The sequence below is a fragment of the Petaurus breviceps genome, unplaced genomic scaffold (assembly GCF_028583685.1).
Source record: "Petaurus breviceps papuanus isolate PSGF00001 unplaced genomic scaffold, PetGlider_PUasm1.0 91023, whole genome shotgun sequence".
NCBI lineage: Eukaryota > Metazoa > Chordata > Mammalia > Diprotodontia > Petauridae > Petaurus > Petaurus breviceps.
In genome coordinates this window covers 8,661,348-8,683,242 of record NW_027187398.1, presented here as the reverse complement: position 1 = coordinate 8,683,242, position 21,895 = coordinate 8,661,348, and the positions used below count along the sequence as shown (strand labels likewise).

The 21,895-nt window shown below is 38.0% G+C and overlaps 2 protein-coding genes across 10 annotated transcripts in view; one reads left to right on the top strand and one right to left on the bottom strand.

The window, feature by feature from the left end:
- DAP3 (death associated protein 3) overlaps nt 1-8,520 on the bottom strand; it is a 60,074-nt gene extending 51,554 nt beyond the window's left edge. For 2 of the 6 annotated variants that reach the window (XM_069078228.1, XM_069078232.1), the window contains exon 1: nt 7,219-7,440. In XM_069078228.1, the coding sequence (XP_068934329.1) occupies nt 7,219-7,303 (85 nt within the window). In that variant the 5' untranslated portion in view covers nt 7,304-7,440. The other 4 variants (XM_069078230.1, XM_069078231.1, XM_069078233.1 and 1 more) reach the window with 4 other exon arrangements.
- Nucleotides 7,876-21,895, top strand: part of ASH1L (ASH1 like histone lysine methyltransferase) — a 268,283-nt gene continuing 254,263 nt past the window's right edge. For 2 of the 4 annotated variants that reach the window (XM_069078222.1, XM_069078223.1), the window contains exon 1: nt 8,436-8,562. The gene's annotated coding sequence lies outside the window, so the exon portion shown is untranslated. Of the gene's footprint in view, nt 7,944-8,423; nt 8,563-21,895 lie in introns of those variants that run through there. The other 2 variants (XM_069078224.1, XM_069078221.1) reach the window with 2 other exon arrangements.

Sequence of the window (21,895 nt, the reverse complement as noted above, 5' to 3'; positions counted from 1 at the left end):
AAAGAATCCACCGATCACCTCTTGAAAAAGATCCCAAAAAGAAAACTTCTAGGAATATTATAGCCAGGTTCCGGAATTCCCAGATCAAGGAGAGAATATTACAAGCAGCCAGGAAGAAACAATTTGAATATTGTGGAAACACGATCAGGATAACCCAGGATCTGGCAGCTTCTATACTGAAGGATCAAAGGGCTTGGAATATGATATTCCGGAGGGCCAGAGGAGCTGGGATTAAAACCAAGAATCACCCACCCAGCAAAACTGAATATCATGTTTCAGGGGAAAATATGGTCATTCAGTGGAATAGAGGACTTTCAAACATTCTTGATAAAAAAAACCAGAGTTGAATAGAAAATGTGACATTCATACTCTACTGGAAAAGTCTAAGGGAATATGGGAGAAGATATGGGAGAGAGCAGACTGAGGAGGGGATATCCTGTGGGATTGCTATTTTGGGGTGGTGGGTAGGGGAAAAACGGGGAGAAAATTTGTAACTCAATATCTGGCGGAAATGATGTAAATCAGAAGTTAATGAAGCATTTGAAAAAAATGAAAAAAAAAAAAAACAATTCTTCCTCACCTACCACTCAAAGGTATGCCTCCTAAATGAAAAGTATATAAGTTATTCATATGTAAATACAAGTCATTTCCTCTGAATGACTGTAAGCTGCTTAAGGATGAGAGATGTTGTGTATTTTTGTATCTTATGCCTAGCATAGAGTCAAGCATATAGTAGTAATTATGGCTTCCTGGGACCTAATTCTACCCTCCCCACAGGCTGACCTACGGAGACACTTGGAGGGTCCCCCAACCTTCTTGCTGATAGCCCTTCTCTTTTTTTCCATTCTAGTTTGGCACTAAAACTCCATTTCTATTCCTGTTAGAGGGAACCTAGAATCCCCTCTTAACTCAAAGTACACTCACTCTCTTTATCCCAACAGTGGTGGCTACTCCTTTGGGGGCATTTTGCATTGTTGTTTAGTCGTGTCTGACTCTTCATAACTTTATTTGGGATTTTCTTGAAAAAGATATTGTAATGATTAGACATCTGCTTCTCTAGATCATTTGGCAGAAGAGAAAACTGAGGCAAACAAGGGTTAAGTAACTTGCCTAGGGTCACACAGCTAGTAAATGTCTGAGGCCAGATTTGAACTCAAGAACAGGAGTCTCTCTGACTCTAGGGTTGGCACTCTATCCATTGTGCCACCTAGCTGCTCTCCGATGAGGGAAACCTGATTGCTGCAACCTAAAGATTCTTGAGCCTTGCCATCTTCCCTGAGGGTCCACTCTTCCATAGGTGTTTATATTTGTAAAGTGCTTAGCATAATGCCTGGTACTAGGTACCATATAAATGCTTATTCTACCCATAGGGAAATTGGGGTCTCCAGGCCACATGTGGCCCTCTATGTATTCAAGTGCAGGAACAAATTTGTTCTGTGAAGTTTGGATTCAGTAAAAGGGCTAACCTTAAGGATATAGAGATCCACATCTGGCCTGGAGGCCCCAGGCTCCCCACTCATAGCTTAAACTCTTTCCTTCACTTCTCCAAATTGGAGTATAAGCTCTCAGAGATAAGGAACTATCTTCTTTTCCTATTTATACTCACAGTTCTTAGTTTTTTTTCATTCATTCATTTATCCATGGATACATTCCCTGGAATGAGGTTCAAGGACAGAGAAGTGAAAACATTTACAAAACATTTTAGTTAGACAAAGACCCTGACAGTTTACTTCTAAAACTTCTCATCTGTCAGAAATGGGAAATATTAGTGCTTACCTATGGTTCTAGGTATAGGAAGGACTGAAAAAATATTATTCCTTCCAAATGAGATGGTTAAGAAGAAAGGATGAGAAAGGGATTCTGGTGCCAGCCTAAAGAAATTTCTCAAACAATTGAAGAAGTTGTCTTCCAAAGTTAATAATGCAGGGCCAAGGTCTTGGATCTTGGAGAAGAGAACCATAGCAGACAGGATCAGAAATATCTTACAGTATAGCATATTCAGTGTTAACTCTACAAGGTTCAAAATAGATGTAGTATAAGCTGTACTTTTACTGGTATTTCCAGTAACACCTCTACATTCAAATAAAATAATAATCATTGGTAGTATGATTTTCTTCGTTTTTTAAATTTTTATTTTTATTTTTTATGAGCAATCAGGGTTAAGTAACTTGCTCAAGGTTACACGGCCAGTTATTTCTGGGTGTGGTGCTAAGTGTCGGAACCCAGATTCGATCCCGAAGTCATCCCGACACTGGGGCCAGTGCTCTTACTCGTTGAGCCACCTGGCCGCCCCAGTAGTATGATTTTCAAAAAAAAAGGAAAGAATGTCATAAAAGTAACTACAATGTCTAAAAAGCAACAGTTAAAGACAATAAAACAACTAAAATCTGGTTTCTGTTTGCATTTCTGTTTTCACTGACCAATCTTATTCAAAATAAGATACTTTGTTCTTACTAAGATCTCTAGTGTCCATGATTTAAAGGGGAACATGTGAATGAATTACATATGCCTGTTGGAATCTCACACTTTTCATTTTTTTATAGCAACACTTTTAGATACTGGGACCATTTAACTTATAAGATCCTACTATAACATGAAGCTAATATGATTCTTCACAAAAGGACCACAAACAGATCCTAATGCAAGAATCTGTTGTTTTTTCTTAAGACTTTAAGCTCATGAAATTATCTATTCAAACCTGATGAGTTTTAATTTTTGTATTTTACAAAGTATCCAAAAACATCTCTAGAAGTCTACAAAGCATTTTAGCTCCTTTTCAGAAGTGCAAGTTTTCCAGTTTTCCTAAAATAATAGTGAGCTGGTCAGTAGTATGAACTTGTAGAAACTCAATCAATGTACTGTAAATAAAGCTGAAAAATTACACTGAAAACTTTCAAAATTTCCCTGTTGTTTCTCTACTATAAAAAGCAAATCTTTGTCCCTAGCAAAAATTTCAGAAGGATTTTCCTTTTGTTAATGCATAGTTTCATGAGCCTTTCATGTTTAGGTAAAATACCTCCAGAGTATGGATTTTTTTTTTTCTCCATTTTGTCACTGCTATCTTTGGGAGCACTGAACCTAGCAGGTACTTAAATCTTTGAAATAAACTGCTGTTTGATTATACTTGATTTCATCCAATAAAATCTGATTTTAAAACTTTTACGAGTAGTGACTGAGAATTATTTTAAATGAAAGCTACATCCCTGCAAGAAAGTCCATTGAAATTTAGAACAAACAACTCAAATCACAACCACTTCCCTTCAATTAGGGTACTTTATGGATAGCTCTAAGAAAAACTCTTCATGGCATGATGCAGAATACTGGGATTTGAACAAGAGCAATTAAGTTTTTCTTTTAAGTCAGATCTCTACAATCTTTATTATTTTATTCTTAGTCTAAACTCAGCCATATTAAAATCTGCACAGTAAAATCAAAGTGCAAAACATTTTGGGGCTATTTCTGTATCTGATTCCCTCCATTAGTACAAATAAAAAAGACTAGATAATAAAAGGTTAACTAACTGCACATCTGTGAATGCTGCACTTTTAAAAAAACAAGTGTTTTATTAAAAACTTAATATCAAACCTCAACACAGCCAATTTAGCCTGACAAATAAATAATTCAAATCCAAATAAACTAATTTCAACAAATTAACTACAACATTACTTTCATCCATGCTCTTTTAGACCCCCATCAGGATTCTTTGTCCCTTAATTGTAATTCATTTTTCCTCTTCTGTGTCCCTTGCTATTATGTATTCTAATTTTCCAGGTCTGCCTTTTAAAATTTTACTTTGTATTTCATTTTATAAAAGTCTGTTCTGACACCTCTGCTTTCTTCAGTGTTGATCTTAATTGTATTCTCCTATTTTTAGGTACTAGATACAAACATTCTTCTATCATTGGACATTTACTTGCTTCTAGCTCTTTGTTTTGCAGTTGCAAATAATTTTAAAACAGTCTTTGAAGGGGCTGTTCTTTTTTGTTGTTGTTTTAAATCATACTCTCAGGATATATTCCCAACAATGGAATTATTTATTCAAAGGATAAATATAGTCAGTTTTCATGGTCAGCTTTGTATCTGTAAAATACACTTTATTATGTGTTGCCAGATTTGCTCCTATAGTCTCCCAGTTTGCAATTTCTCAAGGTATGAGAGGACTCTAATGCTTTTGAAACTGTTTCTATATCCTGTATGATTGTCTGAATCTGTGCTATATATAAAAGGCCTGCATCGAACTATCTAGAAGAGCACCATGTTGAATTAAGTACTTTACAAATGTTGATGGTGAGGAACTCTACTATAGTAACTGACAGTCCATTAAACTCAAGTCTGAGTGTCTACTGCACTTATGAAAAGCATGAGTACTACAGGAGAGATTCCAAGCAGTATTTGATGGTATTCCTATGCACAAAGAGATTACAATTTAGTAGAAGATGACAAATATACTATATCATAGACTTAAATAAATGACAAAATGGGGGACAGAAACAATAGGTGCTATAGGAGATGATGGAAAAAAAGATAAATGTGGGTCATCAGGTTTCATGGAAGAGACAAAATTTGAAGGGATTTGAATAGGAAGAGTAAGAAGAAAGGCATTAAAGGATGATTCACTTTCTTCCTCACAAAAAAATTCACCTATATTTAAAAGTAATGATTGGGCCAAAAAAAGGGCATCAATAAAACTTAGGACACTCACCAGTCTCTGGCAAATAGCTTTTAGGTGGACTTCTTCAACATCAAATTTTTGTGGGTCAATTATCTAGTTTGTAGATTACAGAACCTTAGGCCATTTTCAACTGTTTCCCTGAGGTCTTTGGGGTAGCAGTGTGTGCAATCACTAGAACAAGGGCAAGAAGTGAAATTTAAAGAAGTGATCATTTTTCCTAGCTAAAACATTCAGCACAGAAGAAGTTATTGGCTCACAGTTTTATCTTCACTTGACCAGAGGAAAAAAACCTTGACTACTTAAAGGATGAAGATTCAGCTAGCACAAGAGACAATAAATGTTTGTTGTTGTAAATGGGATCTTTAAAAAGAGCCGAAAGACCCATGAGAAGAAGGTAGACCAGGTAATCTTAACTTCAGGTCTGTGAATTTGTTTTTCCAATATTTTGATAACTATATTTCAATATAATTGATTCCTTTTGTATTTTATTTTTTGCATTTAAAAACCATTTAAGAAATAAAAAAATTTTAACTATAGGCTTAAAGAGACTGGCAAAGATGTTTATGAACGGGAAGAGAATACAGGCATCTACTGTATGCCAGGCACTGTGTTAAGCACTTTACAAATATTCTCTCTTTTGAACCCCACAAAAACCCTGTGACAAGGTAGATACTGTTATCATTCCCATTTTACAGTTGGGGAAATTTAGGTTCTCAAAGATTAAGTGACTTACCCAGAGTCACACAGCTAATAAATGTTTGAGGCTGGACTTGAACCTGGTTACAGATCCAGTGTTCTATTCCCTGACACCCAGCTACTTGTGTCTTATGACATAAAGGTCAAGGACCCCTCCTTAATTAAAAGGAACTCAATTCTAATTCACCAGACATTTATAAGCAATTATTTTCTACAAGGGACCATACAGGGACTAAACAAAGAAACGAAAAGGTCCTGCCCACATGCAGATTCATTTAAAGGGAAGAAAAATGTCTTGTGAATTTTACTATGTTCCCCTCCTCTCCCACCTCTAAACATACATTCATGAAGGCTATGTTCCAAGTTTAAGGCCTACTGACTTATTTTCTCCAGGTGTGAAATCCCTATTTTTTCCTTAAGGCACCCCCTACCCCACCTCCCTCACTTCCTTTGAAAGTGGTATCTCACTTCTCAAATTTCTTTTTCCCTTACAAAGTCAACACATTTTTTTTTTTAAAATAAGAAAAAGGAGTGGCGGCCAGGTGGCTCTTCGAGTAAGAGCATAGACTCCAGTGTCAGGATGACCTGGGGATCAAATCTGGGCTCAGATACTTAGCACCACACCCAGAAATAACTGGCTGTGTAACCTTGAGCAAGTTACTTAACCCCGATTGCTTAAAAAAAAAAAAAAAAAAAGGAAAGGGAGTTTGGGAAACATTTATCCAGAATAGGCCCAATCTACCAAATTTCTCAGATTTGAGGCAACCACTTTGTCAAAATATTCTACCTCTCTGGAAAGTCAAAGGAATACCAGTTTTTCATGTATAAATAAACTAAATTTGGAAAAGGAAATGAATAGAAATTGTTTGAGGACTATGACTCATTTTATAGAATTATCTGGCATATAACAAAAAGAGTAAACTTCCTAAATTTTTGGAGAACAGAGGCTGTGTTGGTTTTTTATTTTAGAGGTAGTGTGTTACAGAGCAAAAGCTGGATTTGGAATCAGTAAAAAAAAGACCTGGCTGTTAAAAAGTTCTGCCTTCCACATTTAAACTGTGTGACAAATAAGTCATCTTGGATCTTCAACTCTCCTATTCAACGGCATAATGGGAATACCAATAGTACCTATTTCCTCAAATAAAGTGATGTAAGGAAAGCACTCTGTAAATATCAAATAGCAATATAATCACCAGTAGTTGTTATCTTCATATTCGAAGCTCAGAGAAACAAGGGGCTAGCACTTTATTAAAGTGCTTCTTGAACCTTTTTGGTTTGGGGGGCACAAAGACAACTAATTACACCCACACATGATGTTAACATATGCAACATTATAAACAACCATATAATGTTTTCTTAAAGTCTATGAAAAGGCAGTATGATCACAGAAGTGGGTAGGAATTTCAGTTCATTTAACCTACTTATTTTACAGATGAGGAAACTGAGGCCCAGGGAGGAGAAGTAACCTGTCCAAGGTCACACACTTATTAAGTGAGAGGTGAATTCTACCTCTACCTCCAGGAATCTTTCCATTACGACACCACCTGTTCTCCCGCGACTTTTAAAGGACGCGGGTGCCACATGTCACCCCCAGAAGGCAGATCTGGGGCAGTTTTCCCGCCCACTTTTGCCCTAAGGAGGTACAAACAGAACTTGAATGAGGTCACCCAGTTCTGGTCCCCGGAGCCCAGCCCGGTCTGCGACGTCTCCTGCCCCAGCTCCTCTGCCTTGAGGAAGCCCTGTCCAGGGCTTCCGCAGGCAGCGTCCCCAGAAATCACGAGGGGGGGGGGAAGTTGCGCAGGGGCGTCAGAAGTAGCAAGCACCCTGAGGCTTCTTGTATCCCGATTTACCCCGCCAAAAATTCCTGGGCCGGTTCCTAGCCCCCACGCGCGGATCGAATCCGCCGCGGCCACTGGACCAGGCGTTTTCCCGCATCCACCTCCCCTCGTGGCGCAGCGCCCTCCGTCGCGCCGCGCGCACGTCGGGGTCGGCTTCCGTTTCAACGCGCACCCAAGCCCTAAGCCCGGCCCTGGCCGGCCCCCTCGGGCTCAGCTCCCTGGCCCCAGCCCTAGTCACTCACCCGCCGTCCCAGCAGCAGCTAGACTCGAGCCCTACTGCAGGAAGCTGTTCAGCGCGCAGCCGCCGCTGCCTCCAACTGCCCGCAGGCTAAGGGGGAGCGAGGACGGCCCTGGCCGGCTCACTGGGCCCCAGAAGGGCGTGTGATCCGGGTGGCTACAGAAGGCGCGACGGGGTTAAACTTTCTCTCCCTTCTTCCGGGTTGAGGACGTAGGTACGTGTTTCATTACGCCTCCCAGATCGTGTAGAACTAAGCTGAGGACAAATTCCTCCTGCTGTCCCCAGCCCCTTTTACCTACGCCCCTGCAGCCAACGGGAATGGAATAGTCCCACAGGGGGGATTGTGGGAGGCGGGGATTGTGGGAGGCGCACGCGCTGGGAGGAGGGGGAAAAGGAGGAGGAGGCGGTGGCCGCGGCGGTTGGTGGTGGTGGGGGCGGGGTGGGGGGGGGAGGACTAAAGAAGAGGTGGAGGCGGCGGCTACAGCTAGCACCGCCTGAGGTAAGCTTGTGGGTCCGCGCCAGAGCCGGCTTGACAGGGGAAAACGAGGAGAGGGGGGACGCGCGAGAAGAAGTCCCTGAGCAAGCGAAGCGCGTGTGGGCAGGAGCGCGGGGCAACGGAAGATAGTGGTTGGTGGGGAGCTTGTGAGCTAGGCAGAGCCTCGGACGCGCGCGCGCGCGCGCTCGCCCGTCGGCCGGAGTTGGGCGGGGGGAGGAGAGGGGAAGGACGTGGGGGGAGAGCGCGAGGAGGGAGGAGTGGGAGGTGGGGGGGCGCGAGGCGCCCTTCGCTCCCTCCCTCCATCCCTCCCTCCCGAGGAGCTGCCGCCGCTGCCTCTGCCGCCGCCGCTCCCGCCGCCATTTTGGGTTCGTTTTGCGGAGGGGGAGACGATCCCCCTTCTCGGTTGCGGGCCCCGCCTCCCCTCAGCCTTCCTCCCCCTGCCCCAGTCCGTTCCCCTCTCCCCCTTTTCCTTCCCGCCAGTCTGCTCACCCGCCTGCCGCCGCCTGACAAGCGGGAGGAACCCGCCGCGGATCCAGGGAAGCGGAGGAGCCCCGAGGCGGCCGCCTGCCCTCCCCAACTCCTTGCCCTCTCCTCATCTTCTTCATCCCCGGCCTCTGACACGGTGAGTGGAAGCCAGCCTGGGAGGCCTCCGAGCCTGCAGGCTACCCCCCATCGGCCAGGCCTCGGCCTCCTGGGAGCCACCGTCATCCCGGGTCCTGGACCTCTGGGAGAGGGTTGGCAGGGATGGGGGAGGGGAGGGGATCCTAGGCCGACCGGGAAGTCCCGCCGGGAGGGGGTCAAGGGGTGTTCCTGACAGGCGGGTTCCTGGGGGGGGGGGGATGGAGGAGGAGAAGGAAGGAAGGGAGGGAGTGGAGGCGGAGTCGGGCGGATGTCCCTGACAGGTTGGTCTCCGTGCATTGGCATGATTGGGGGGATCCCTGACACAGACTGGCCTGTGTCCGTTTAGGGAATAGAGTATCGTGGAAGAGATTGGTGAGGGTGATGGGGGTGGGGTGGGATGCCGTGGTATTCTTGACAGGGGGATGTTCAGTGGTCCCTGAGTGAGTAACAAGGATGGGATGACTACGATGGGTCGGTCAGCGTACACAATATTAGGTTTATAGACTAATGACTGGGTGGTCTGTGTGTTTGGAGATGTTAGGCATGACTTAGGAGACTCCTTTGGGGGTATGGACAGGTGATATTTATTTTGTAATAGGACATTATATAAGTAATGGCAGGTACACTATTGGAAGGGGAACCCACTTCATGGGACAACATATATTTAATCAGGAATGGGGGTTCCAGAATCATCTGTTCGTATCAGGGGTGATAGAATCCCCAAAACAGATTGGTATATGTATTTAATAGCTTGTGGGATCTCCCTGACAGGCTGGTATGGTAGAGGTGAAGGATATTTCCTACTTATAATCAACCAATGATTATAGTTCATAGAGGAATGAAAATATCTAATTAGTATTTGTTTATGGAGGATGCATTTTCCTTTTAGGACCAATATGTGCCCTACATCATGTATAAATGTGATGAATATTTTTGATAGAATAGCCTATGGTGCATAAGGGGGAAATGGTAACTTGTATGCTAACTTGGGTATATAGAATTCAGTTCAGTTGAAATTTTTGAATTGATTGAATTGCTATTTATGTATATTTTATGTCTAACTTTTTTTTTCCCCCTGGAAACAACTTGGTAAAGTAGGTAGGGTCTGGCCTTATTTTACAGATGAATATATTGAAATTAAAAAGGGTTTAAATGGCTTGCTGGCCACTCGGCAAGTTACTTCTTGCTTCCCTAACAGCCTGTTTCCTGATTTCCTATGCTACTGCTCTTATAAATGGGGCAAGGGGCCCTTATCAGTATGATTTGATTTTACATAGGAAAAAAGTTATATTTACTTAGCATGTATCTGAGAAGGTTCAAGAATATCCTTGACATTATATGAATGTTGTTTTTGTAAGACTTATCCCATCCATAAGTATTTAGAGAAACTAGATACTGTTTACCAGATTACTTTATGTTAATGGAGGAGGTGGCCAGGTAGTTTGTATGTATTTGAGTGAGGGAAATCTTTTACATTTTGGTTTGTGTTCTGTACTGTGGACTGACCCAGACTGTGCTTTGTGTTGGTGGGAAGAGGTGTCATTGTTAGTTGGGCTATGATTATGGGAAGTATGATTGGGTAAACCTGATAGAATAGCTTGTAATGCATACTGCAGAATTGCCTTGAGGGGATGAAGTTCACCTAACTGACAAAGTAGTTTAGCCTGTGTAGAATTGAGGCTAAGAAACTTTTCCCTTCAAAGTTTGTTCGATATGCCTGGAGGAAATTAATGTCTTTAAGCCTGGATGGCATAGTAAGAATTTAGGAGACTTTATCTAGCAGAGTGGGTTGAGTATGTGATACAGAGTACTCCTGTGGTCTATGTATTGGATTTAGGAGCCACTGTGTTTGAGAAATGGACATTGCCGTTTTTTAATACCCCTGGGAGTTGGTACTCTATATTTTCTGACAGGTGAGTGTGTATAGTGCAAAGCCCTCTTAATAAGTATAAGGGAGATTTCCTGATTTGATATAACAGTGCCTGTGGGAAGATGAGTGATTTCTTGACAGGTTTGACTCTGACATATCTCACATGTATACATATATACACACACACATATGAAATCTACATTAACAAATGCAAAGGCCACTAAAATTTTTGTATAACACAAATTATATTCAAACATTAAAAGGCAGCCTATATACACTGGCGAATATTTGTAACAAAATTGAGCTCTTCTTCCCACCCTCAGGTCCTTGTTACCTAATTGTGGTAGGGTTTGATGTGTATGCTGAAGTGTTTTCCAGAGGGCTGTCCTTATATTTAGGATTAGAGAGGATAAGACAAGAGAAGATGGTGGTATGATGTTTTTAAAAAGGTCAGAAGATTCTGTGACGATATTGGGGGGTTTTGATAGGACTGGTAAGGACTTTTTGAATCAAGCTTTATATTGTATTACATGACCTTGGAAACAAGTGATATGGTAATTGCTTACCTGTGTCCTGCCATGTTGTTACCTTGTTCCTTTTAATTTGCAGTGACTCCTCCCTCCCATCTTTCTATAGTCCTTCCGGTAAAAATGAGTATTTCTCATTCTTTGAGTCTGTTATGTAGATAATTCCAGGATTTGAAATCAGGAATTGTAAATGATTGTTTGAATTTTTTAGGGTAGTAGAAAGAGCTAGAAGCGAAATTATACTCCTAGAAATTGCATATTCACATTACCAATTACCTTTCCTTATTGTCTATAAAGTTTTTAGGTTGTACAAGCAATTTTGTAGCTAAAAATGTGTATTGGTAGCACCTGATGTTTTTGGTTAAATGTACCATCTGTTTTAAAATTGGTACAAACATTGGTAAGGGAGCACTTGTTAATCCTTAAAAATTTTGGTTGTCATACTAAGCCCTTTTTCTCTAGGGAAGTTTATGTTAGGTCTTAATATCCTTTTGGATTTAGATGCATATAGGAAACTCTTCATGTTATCTTTGGGGTGAAATGTAGCAGCTGTTTGACAGCTGTAGAGTATCCATGAATTTGGGACAGGAAGTGTTAAAAAAACAACCGCCATATTTCTTATTTAAGATGATAAATTCAGTAAGATACTGTAATAGTGCAAATGACAGGTTTGGGGAGGACAGTGAAACATTTTTGTGAAAAATGCTATGGAATTCTTAAGGATCAAGATTGATTTTAGGGTTGCTTAATGTCTTCACCTTTGCATAGTGATATAAAATAAAGGGTACCACTTCCCAGGTAACTTCTGAGGGCACTATTTCATTATTAATTTAATTACTACCACTTTTGGCATTTCTCTGGGTTCCCTGATTTATTGCTACTCAAAATTAGTGTTTTTGTTTGTTGTGTAGCCCAAAGTGATCTGTTTATAGACATTATATGCTTTTTGATGGACAAAGGTATTAGAGAGTATCACATTCCTCTCTTGAGTTATGTGTGCTGGTTTGATTCTTTTAAGACACTTATATGGAGGAATCTTCAGTTTGTCTGTGTCTGCTATGTGGTCTCCCTTTTGCCTGTCTTCCTGGAAGCCTTGAAATTTCTTAAAATTTAGACTTTAACATCTGGCTGCCACAAGAGGGGAAAGCATAAGAAGCAAAGAACACAAAGAGCGGCTTAAGAAGTACTGCCAAATTTGTCTTAAGGATATTTTCCTAAAATTTACTAATGGTTCTCGTTCATTCTTTGTATTTATTCTCTGGTGAAAAGCCAGATTTTATTATTTTATTTAAATTTGTCTGTTTCTCTATAAAGATCATTTTTGATTTTATAATTAACATTTTGGAAATGGCAATCTTTTAGGCTCAGAATTTGACTGGTCCTTGTCTGGTATTTAACCAGATTAATGCATCAGCTGTGTATTCAAGTTTTACAAGAAATTTAGCTGATGACCTTACTAATATTTAAGATTTACTATCTATCCCTCAGTATTTTAAATTTTATTTATTTAATAACTTACTGAATTAGAAAGTTGAGAGTACTTTGAAGTATCTCTGAAGTAGTCTTTGTAGTATTTATTTCCTTTTCCTAGTAATTAGCTAGTTACTTTCATGTGATTATGTATAGTTGAAATATCTTAGTATTATTTATATTCTTCCCCTCATAGAAGCATAGACTAGACTTATTTCTTCAATGTCAGTTTAAAGAACTTTTAAATAGTGCATTGCTAACCAGTACTAAACTGTTTATGTCAGAGGCTTCTAGTATGCTAAACTATTTGGCTGATACTAAAAATCATTCCAACTTCACTTCTCTTTAATGGGATTCCTTTTGCAAACTAAAAGAGATGAGGTGAGTAGAAATCAAGATCAGTGCTTTTAGATGTTTGCATTGAAAAATGAGAACAGTTAGTTCCTATGTTTGCCAAAAAAGCTTATCAGCTTTTCTCAAATGCACAAGTGAGAAATAAAGTGTCTCTTATTATAGGGTATTTTTTTTAGTTGTAGTGACAAGATGCTAAAACATTTTCTAGTTTTTAGTTCCACTTGATTTTCTAAATGGAGCCAGCCACCACCAAAGAAATCAGATGGTATTGGTAATGTTGAGCAAGATCAGACATTGGTCTCAAGTCAGCCTGCCTTTTAAGAGGAAAAAATGAACGTTATTTTGAGCATTAATAGTTGCTGAATTAAAACTTCTTTGTGGACATTGGAGAATCTATAATATTGTTTAAGGAGCATCACATAAATAAACCACAATGCTTCATAATGTTACATTATCTTGAGTTAGAGACATTATAGAAAAGGAAAGTAAATACTGCCATCGCTTTATGAAGAGGGTGAATGAGTTTTAGTGGTTTTAAGTAGATGCTAATTGTGTGGAATGTAGACTATGTATTTTTCTCCCACAAAAGGCAAAGAAATTATATTAGAACTAGCACTAGCATGAGGCCCTTCAGTTGTGCTGCAAAGTTCAATGATTAAAGTTTATTAATTCATTTTGTGTTCCAGTTCTGTGGTTAGTAAGACTTGAACTTTTGTTATTCCTTGTGCTACCATTCTCCTTTTTAAGTACCTTTTTTTTCATGATAGTTAAGTACTCTTAATAGCACTCCATACTGTTTTAGCATAATCAAAGACTCAGACTTAAAAGTTACATAGGCTGTGAAGGGAGGGGTTTGGACTAAATGACTTTTGAGACTTCTTCCTGTTTTAGTTCTGTGATTCTATGACTTTTTCTGCGACTTAAAGAAGAAATTCAGATTGGAATATTAGTTTTAGTATCTTAAGGACTGTGGGCCAGATGATAACATTGTATGCTTCTTTTGTTATGATAACAATCAGTTCTCCAGGGAGAGAAAGAAGTGGGATATGTTACCATGAGATAACAAAGTTGAACAGAGAAATATAGGGACTCTATATTGATAATGATTGAAAGACGCACTATTAATGGAGTGTTGCTTTGGTCCAACTATAATGGAAAGCAATTTGGGACTGTGCTAAGAAAGTGAATAGAATGTCCTTGCCTTTTGACCTAGAGATTAATTCCGCTGGTAGGCACACATACCCTGAGGAAGTTAGTGTTAAAAAGAAAGGCCTCATACACACCAAAATATTTATAGCAGCACTTTTTGTAGTAGCCAAGAACTTGGAACAAAGATGCCAATTACCTAGTGGGATGCTGAACAAGTTGTGGTACGTGAGTATAATGGAATATTGCTGTCCGCAGGGAGGAGTGAATATGCCAGAGAAGCATGGTAAGGCATTCCATAACTGATGGAAAGTGACGTAGAACCAGGAAAACGACAAAAATACAAAGAGCGATAAAACGATTGAAACTGAATGCTCTGAAATGATACTGACTAAGCTTGGTGGCAAAAAAAAGACATAGAAAAAGCCCCATTCTCCCGCTTTTTGTATACATTTGGGACTGAGAATATGGAGCACCAGACTTTTCTGATGTATTGGGTAACTTTTCCCCTTTTACATTCTTTGTTATAGGTGATGGCTCTCTGTGTGCAGGAGAGGGAATAGATATAGTGGAGAACGTAGATGATGTAAAAGCAAAAGATAGCAATAAAATTTTATTTTAAAAAGATGTGAGATGTGAATGTTTAAATATTTATTGATTGAGAAACTGAACAGTTTTGAAGTGAGTTGAAATAATATTGGTAATTTCTATTTGGAAATAAATGGCTCAAGTGTGATTGCTGACTAAAAACTATAAGTTATAGGAAAAGTGTGATCATGCGAAAACTGAAGGTGAATATAGATTTCATATAATAAATGTGAAGAGCATAGCTTGCCTAATCAGTATTAGTAGTAAAGAGAGAGGTTAGGGCATGGGTTCTTTTTTGTGTGATGAACCCTGTTGCCAGTCTTGTGAAGCCCATGGCTTCTTCAGTGTTTTTAAAGTAGAATACATAGGCCTGCAAAGGAAACTTGTTCTATTGAAAAAAAAAAAAACAGTTATAAAAAAATTCAAAAGAGTCCTAGGAACCCAGGTTAAGAACCCTGGTTTACCTGGATAATAGGTCTAGAAGAATTGCTAAATTTAGAATAGCAGAACCCGAGTTTGAACCCTTACTGTGTCAGACCTAGGGCAAACCTCTCTGGACCTCATTTTCTTTATCAATAAAATAAAGGGGTTGGCATAAATGATCTCTGGAGTTTCCTTCCATTCCAAGATCTAAAATGTGTGATCTTACTTAGAGAGATCAAGGAAGAATTAACAATTACTAACTAAAATACAATAAATTTTGGTGAAACCCCTTCGCTTCATTTTGAAGAGAAAATCAAGTTACAAGAAACATCATCGTATGAAGTAGGTTTAGTCAAGAAATTAAATGGGAGAAGTAAGCCTTTGTCCAAAATTCTGTACATTCTGTTGTCTCTCTATTGGCTATTGTCTCATTATTATAATTTTCTTTGGAAATTTTCTGTGGTTTCTCTAATATGTTCTTGTTTGATTTACCAGTTCTTTAGGATTAAGATGCTTAGTCCACATCTTATTTTTTAAATTGCATTTTTATTGATAACAAGGTATTTTAAAAATTTATAACTCCCCAAAGACCCTTAATTGAATAATTTAAATTTAATTTTGATCAGTGAACAATTTTAGGGTTTTTGTTTTTTCTACATATGTTTATTAGGATTTATGACAAAAAGCATGGTCACTTTTCTTTTTGTAAGGTGCCATATTGGACTGAAAAATAAAATTCATTCTGTTCCTATTTAGCTTCTTTCTTGTTTTTCTTCATCTTAGATTTATTTTGTAAGTCTGAGAGGAGTATACTGCTATCTCCACCATTAAGTTTTATTGTCCATTTCCTACTTCATTTCATGAACTTTTCCTTTAAGTGTTTAGATGTTATGCCATTAGTAGGTTCGTGTATGTTAAATATTGATATTAGATTTATGTTGTATGGTGTATATTAAGCATTATGTAATTTCCCTACTCATCCCTTTCTATCATGTTTATTTCAGTTGTAACTTTGTCTGAAATCATTCCTACCCCTGCTTTTTAAAGTTCACATAAAGTATAATAGAGTCTGTGGTAGCTCTGCCTTTTTAACTCTGAGGGAATCTTGATGTCTCAAATATTTTTCTTGTGACTACAGAATCTAATCCTAATCCATTCTGTTATCCTTTTCCATTTTGTGGGTGAATTCATCTCCGTCAGGCTCATGGTTTTGATTAATTCTCTTATTTCCCTACATCTTGTCCTTTTTCTTCCATTTCTTTCTCCCTCTTCCCCACACATATCTCCCTTTATTTAAAAGGAAGTGTTGTGAAGGGAGGAGTTTGCTTAATTTACATTTGCCTTCTGCACTTATTGATGGACGTTCTGTTTGGGCCTGATCTTGGCTACTGGGGCTTCTGCAGCTGTCTTATACTTCCTCTGATGTCCTTAGAGTTCTGAGAGGTTTTATACCTCCTTTGTCTAAGGCTGTGGTCATCAGGACCCTGAGGAACCTCTCAGGTGACAGTGCTATGCATCTTCCTTCCTTCTTTTGCCTGCTTCTAAGCCCCCTTCATTGGTGAGAACCACCAACGTTATGTATCCTTAGAGCATCTCTTATGCTCTATTATTATCTCAACATTTGGCAGTTGTTTTTTAACCTGTACTTGCATTATCTTCTGTGAGAAAGGTGTTTAGCAGGCTTCTGGCTCTTTTTGTTTGTTTGTTTTGTGTTTTGGAAGGGGGAAAGTAGGGCAATTGGGGTTAAGTGACTTGTCCAAGGTCACAGCTTAGTCAGTGTTAAGTGTCTGAGGCCGAATTTGAACTCAGGTCCTCCTGACTCTATTCACTGTACCACCTAGTCACCCCCATTTTTGTGTAATCTGATGTTACATGAAGGCATTTATTGTAGTTTCTCAGTGAATTTCTTGGTTATTATTAGATCTTTGCTGAGTATATTCAGGAAATCTAGGATCTTCTGTGACTTTTCCTGCTGCCATCTTTAACTAGAAGTTTATTGGGCACTTTTCCAAACATCTCTCCGATGGTGCCGTCCCATAAAAATACTTCAGCACAACTGCCTAATATGTATCCATAATGGGCCTATTTGATTATAACTAGTAGTATATGTTATTTTCAAATTTTGTCGTGATTTGACTTAAATAATTTGGAGCCAACATTGTCCATGTTTTTTATTCTTTTAAATGTTGTTTTCATTTACGTTGTTTTGGTCTTTGTGTATATTCCATTCTGTTTTCTTCACTCTACTCATGTTTTCCTGAATTCATAGATTTAGAGGTAGAAAAAAATCTTCAGTCTTCTAATCTAGCCTCCCTCATTTTACATTTGAGGAAACTGGCTTGAAGAGCTTAAGTGACTTGCTCAGAATTTGAATCTGAATCCAAATCCAATATGCTTTCCTCTGAACAAAGCTGCCTTAACATTTATTATTCTTTTTGGCAAAATAACATTTAATTATATTCATGTGACGCAATTTGTTCAAGTCGTTCCCTAAATTTTGATAGAGTGTTAGTTTGAAATCATATTCTGAAGAATATTTTCATATGTATGGAACTTTTCTTTTATAGACCACCTTTGGATATAAACTGGTAACGCGATTGTTACATCAATTATATGAATCTTTAAATACCTTTTCTTGGAAAATTATAAATTGCTTTTCCAGAAGGTTGAACCAATTAATAGCTTCATTAGCATTAGATTGATATACTTGTCTTTCTATATATCTTCCAACATTGCCTTTTCCTAAAGTTTCCTGTCTTTTCTTTGTCTGAACCTGAGGTGATAACCTCAGAATTTTAATTCTCAAGAAATGTAAAAATTCATTTCCAGATCAACAAAGATGCTAACAGTTGATGGTGTGGTTCAACAACAAACCAAACAAGTGGGCAGTGAATTGAAAAGCAGGAGAGTGTGCTTTAGATTGTCTTTGGGAAATTGCAGAGTTTCTCTAAAATGACCCTAAGTTTTTCTCTAAAACATTGATTCATTTCTTGCAGAAATGGTATTCTGCAGTCTCTAAAGAATTAAAATGTTTATTACTTATAGAGCAATGAAGAGGTGCATGGTGAATATGAACAGACTGCAGCATATTAGAAAGAGGGAATTATGCCAGAGCAGCTTTGTAAAGAACGTCATCAAAGAAATGTATGAGAGAATAAATGGGCTGGTCATATGGTAAGAATGAGAAATAACTGGTGTACTCCATTTGATATCCTCATGATGTCAAAGGAAACCATACCATCCTATTGAGTGGGAACCCCTATAGTAAAATTAATGGAGGTCATGAGAATCCCAATCAACAAGCCTCTGTAGGGTGTCTCATTTGCCCAGCACTTTGCTAGGTGTTGGGGCTTCAAAGACTAAAGGAAAACAGTTTCTACTCTCAAGAAACTTATAGTCTAAAGTGGGAGACAGCTTACACATATAAGTGTATATACTATAAGTCTACAAGGTAACCTAATGTGATGGCAAGGGAAGAGCAATAATAGTTGGAGGCGATCAGGAAAACTCTCCTGCAAAATGTGGTGCTTGAGCTGAGTCTTGAAAGTTTCTTTCAGCAGGGATTCTGAGAGGTGAAAAGGAAGGAATGCCTTCTACAATTGGTGGTTACCTATCGCTGAGAAAAGAGAAGGAAGAAGGGCAATTATGCTGGATCATGGAGTTTTTAGAGGAGAATTATTTATTTTTTATTTTATTTTTTTGTTTAAAGAAATATATTTAAAGAAATTCAAATTGTTGCTTGCAATAATGTGCTGTTAGGTTATGTTGATGTTTTTGTTGGTAAATTGAAATCTCCAGTAATTTAAAATTTTCTTTTGTCTCACCTTGCGATTTCGTTGGTGTAGGAAATACTCTAGTATAAAAAAGCTCTCTACAGCAATACTTGTCAACATCTTTTTTACAACTTAAAATTTTTGGGAGATGCTTGGGGCACTGAGAGATTGAGACTTTTCTCTTGTACTACTTGCTTGTATCACAGGTCAGTCTTGAACCTGTGTCTCCTTGACTCCAAGGATAACTCTGTACACAGTGCAAGACTACTCACAAAGAGTGTGTGTGTGTGTGTGTGTGTGTGTGTGTATGTATGTGTGTTTGTATGCTTGTATGTATGTGTATTTGGGTAAAGGTTTTGTTTAAAAATCTTTTTTTTTTTAATGAGCAAAAATCAATAGAATCTCTCTTTTACATCCCCTACCTAAAAAATAAAACCAACATCATAACTTTTGTAAAATAATATATATATAGTCCTGACTTCCTTGGCTTTCTTGAAGATCCACCTAAAATCCTACATTCTATGAGAAACCTTTCCCTAACCCTAAATGCTGGTGCTTTCCCTCTATTGATTATCTTCAGTTGAACCTGTATATATCTGTTTGGACATAACTGTTTATATGTTGTATTCTCTATGTTTTTCTCTATTCACGTAAGCATTTAGAGAGAGAATTTCTGCCAAGAACTGCTTTGGCTGCATCCCATAGACTGTGAGCTCCTTGAGTGAAGGGGACTATCTTTTCTCTTTTCTTTGTATCTCCAGCACTTAAATGTTTCATGACTGAGTAACTTTATCCCTGATATTGCTGGAAAGTCCTCTAGTTTAATCGGAGTTACATATAATTAATGCTGGCACTTGGTTTTAGATAAATGCTACTTATACTAAGGAAAGATGTTTTTTCCCCAATGTCTTCTAAAGTTTTTTTTTTAAACAGGATTGGACGGTTTATCTTTTCAAAAGCTTTTTTTTTTTGCATCTATTGATTATATTATTTTTGATGTTTTTGTTATTAACATAATTTGTTATGTTGATAATTTTTTTAATATTGAACCAACTCTGCATTCTTGGAATAAATCCAACCTGATCCTAGTGTATAATCTTTGTGACATATTGCTGTAGTCTCCTAATATTTTATTTGAAAGTTTTTTATTTGAGCTCATTTGAGATATTAATCCATAGATTTCTTTCCTAATTTTGACTCTTCTTGGCATGTGTATGAGGACCATATTTGGTAGGAATTATTTGTAAAGATAGGATGGGACTGCCTTGTAAAGAACTTCAAATTCCAAAGCAGTTTATATTTGATTTTATAAGTAATTATGAGCAACTGGAGTTAATTGAGTAGGTGATTGACATACATGGTGAGACTACTTTAGTGTCTGTGTGGAGTGATTGTACTCTTTGGGGAGACATTTGAGGCAATCCCATGATTTGTGTAGTAGTCCAGTTAAGATTTGATGTTGACATGGATGGGTGGTGATCTCTGTCACATTTTGGTCAGTCATTGATTTCAGTTTGAGTATTTCATGTGTTATTTGTGATTTTTAGTCACTTTTTCTTATAGCTTATAATTTTAAAGAAATTGAAACCATTAATATCTTTTGACTCCTTGTCTATTGGGGAACGGCTCTCAGTCTTGCAAATTGTTTAACTTTCCTATAGAGTGTGGATTTTAGATTTTAGAGATGGTTGATGTAAAGATTTTTTTTCTCAGTCCATATCTTTTCTTCTTCCTTTTTTGATTTGTATACCAAATGTGATGTACCAAATCTTTTTTATTTATATAATTAAAATAAGAAGCAACATGGTAGAGGGAAAACTAAAGCTAGATTTGGTGTCAGGCAACTGGAATTTAAATCTTTCTTCCCTTTACTACTTGAATGACCTTGGGCAAGTCATTTAACCTTTGCTTCAGTTTTCTCATTGATAAAATTATAGCTACATGATTTCTTCCAGCTCTAAATTAAACTCCCTTGGTTATACTCTCTCTATCCCAATAATTCTCAACCCTGTGGTGTCATCATTTAATCTTTTAGAATTTTTGTTTTTTTTTAATAGTATTTTACTTTTTTGATTGCTTGTAAAGATAGTTTTCAACATTCATTTTTTTATAAAAAAAATTTGAGTTCCAAATCTTTTTCCCCTCCTCCCCAAGATGGCAAGCAAAGCAGTCTGATATAGGTTATACATGTGCAATCATGTAAACATATTTTCACATTAGTCATGTTGTGAAAGAAGAAAAAGAACAAAAGCAAAAAGCCATTTAAAAAAAACTAAAAAAAGTCAAAATAGTATGCTTTGATCATACTCTTCATTCATTACATACTTCAGACTCTGTAGTTGTTCTCTGGATATGGATAGCATTTTCCATCATGAGTCTTGAAATTGTCTTGGATCATTGTATTGCTGAGAAAAGCTAAGACTGTCATAGTCGATCATCGCACAATGTTGCTGTTACTATGTATAGTTTCCTGGCTCTACTAATTTCACTTTCCATCAGTTTGTACAGATCTCCTTTGATTTTTACAATTTCTAATTTGGTGTTTAATTGGGGATTTAAGATTTTTTCCTACCTTCTTTAATTGCCTGTCCAATTTATTGATCTGCTTTTTTTTTTTTTTTGCCTATTTTATTCATGTAAGCGTTTAGAAATATAAAATTTTCCCCAAGAACTGCTTTGGCTGCATCCCATATGTTTTGGTATGTTGTCTCATTATTGTAATTCTCTTTGATGAAATTATTGATTGTTTCTATGATATGTTGTTTGACCCACTCATTTTTTAGGATTACATTATTTAGTTTCCAGTTAATTTTTAATATATCTCTGGCCTTTTATTAATGTAATTTTTCTTGCATCATGATCTGAAAAGGATGCATTTACTATTTCTGCCTTCCTGCATTTGAATGTGAGGTTTTAAAAATTAATCTTTTATTTATTTATTTTTAGTTTTCAGCATTTATTTCCATAAGATTTTGAGTTACAAATTTTCTCCCAGTCTTTCCCCTATTCCTGCCTCCAAGATAGTGAGCCTACTGAATACCCCTTTCCCAATCTGCTCTCTCTTATATCCTCCCCCATCCCCACCTCCTAACTCTCTAGTAGGGCAAGATGGATTCTGTACCCCAGTGCCTGTATATGAATGTGAGGTTTTTATGACCTAGTACATGGTCAGTTTTTGTATAG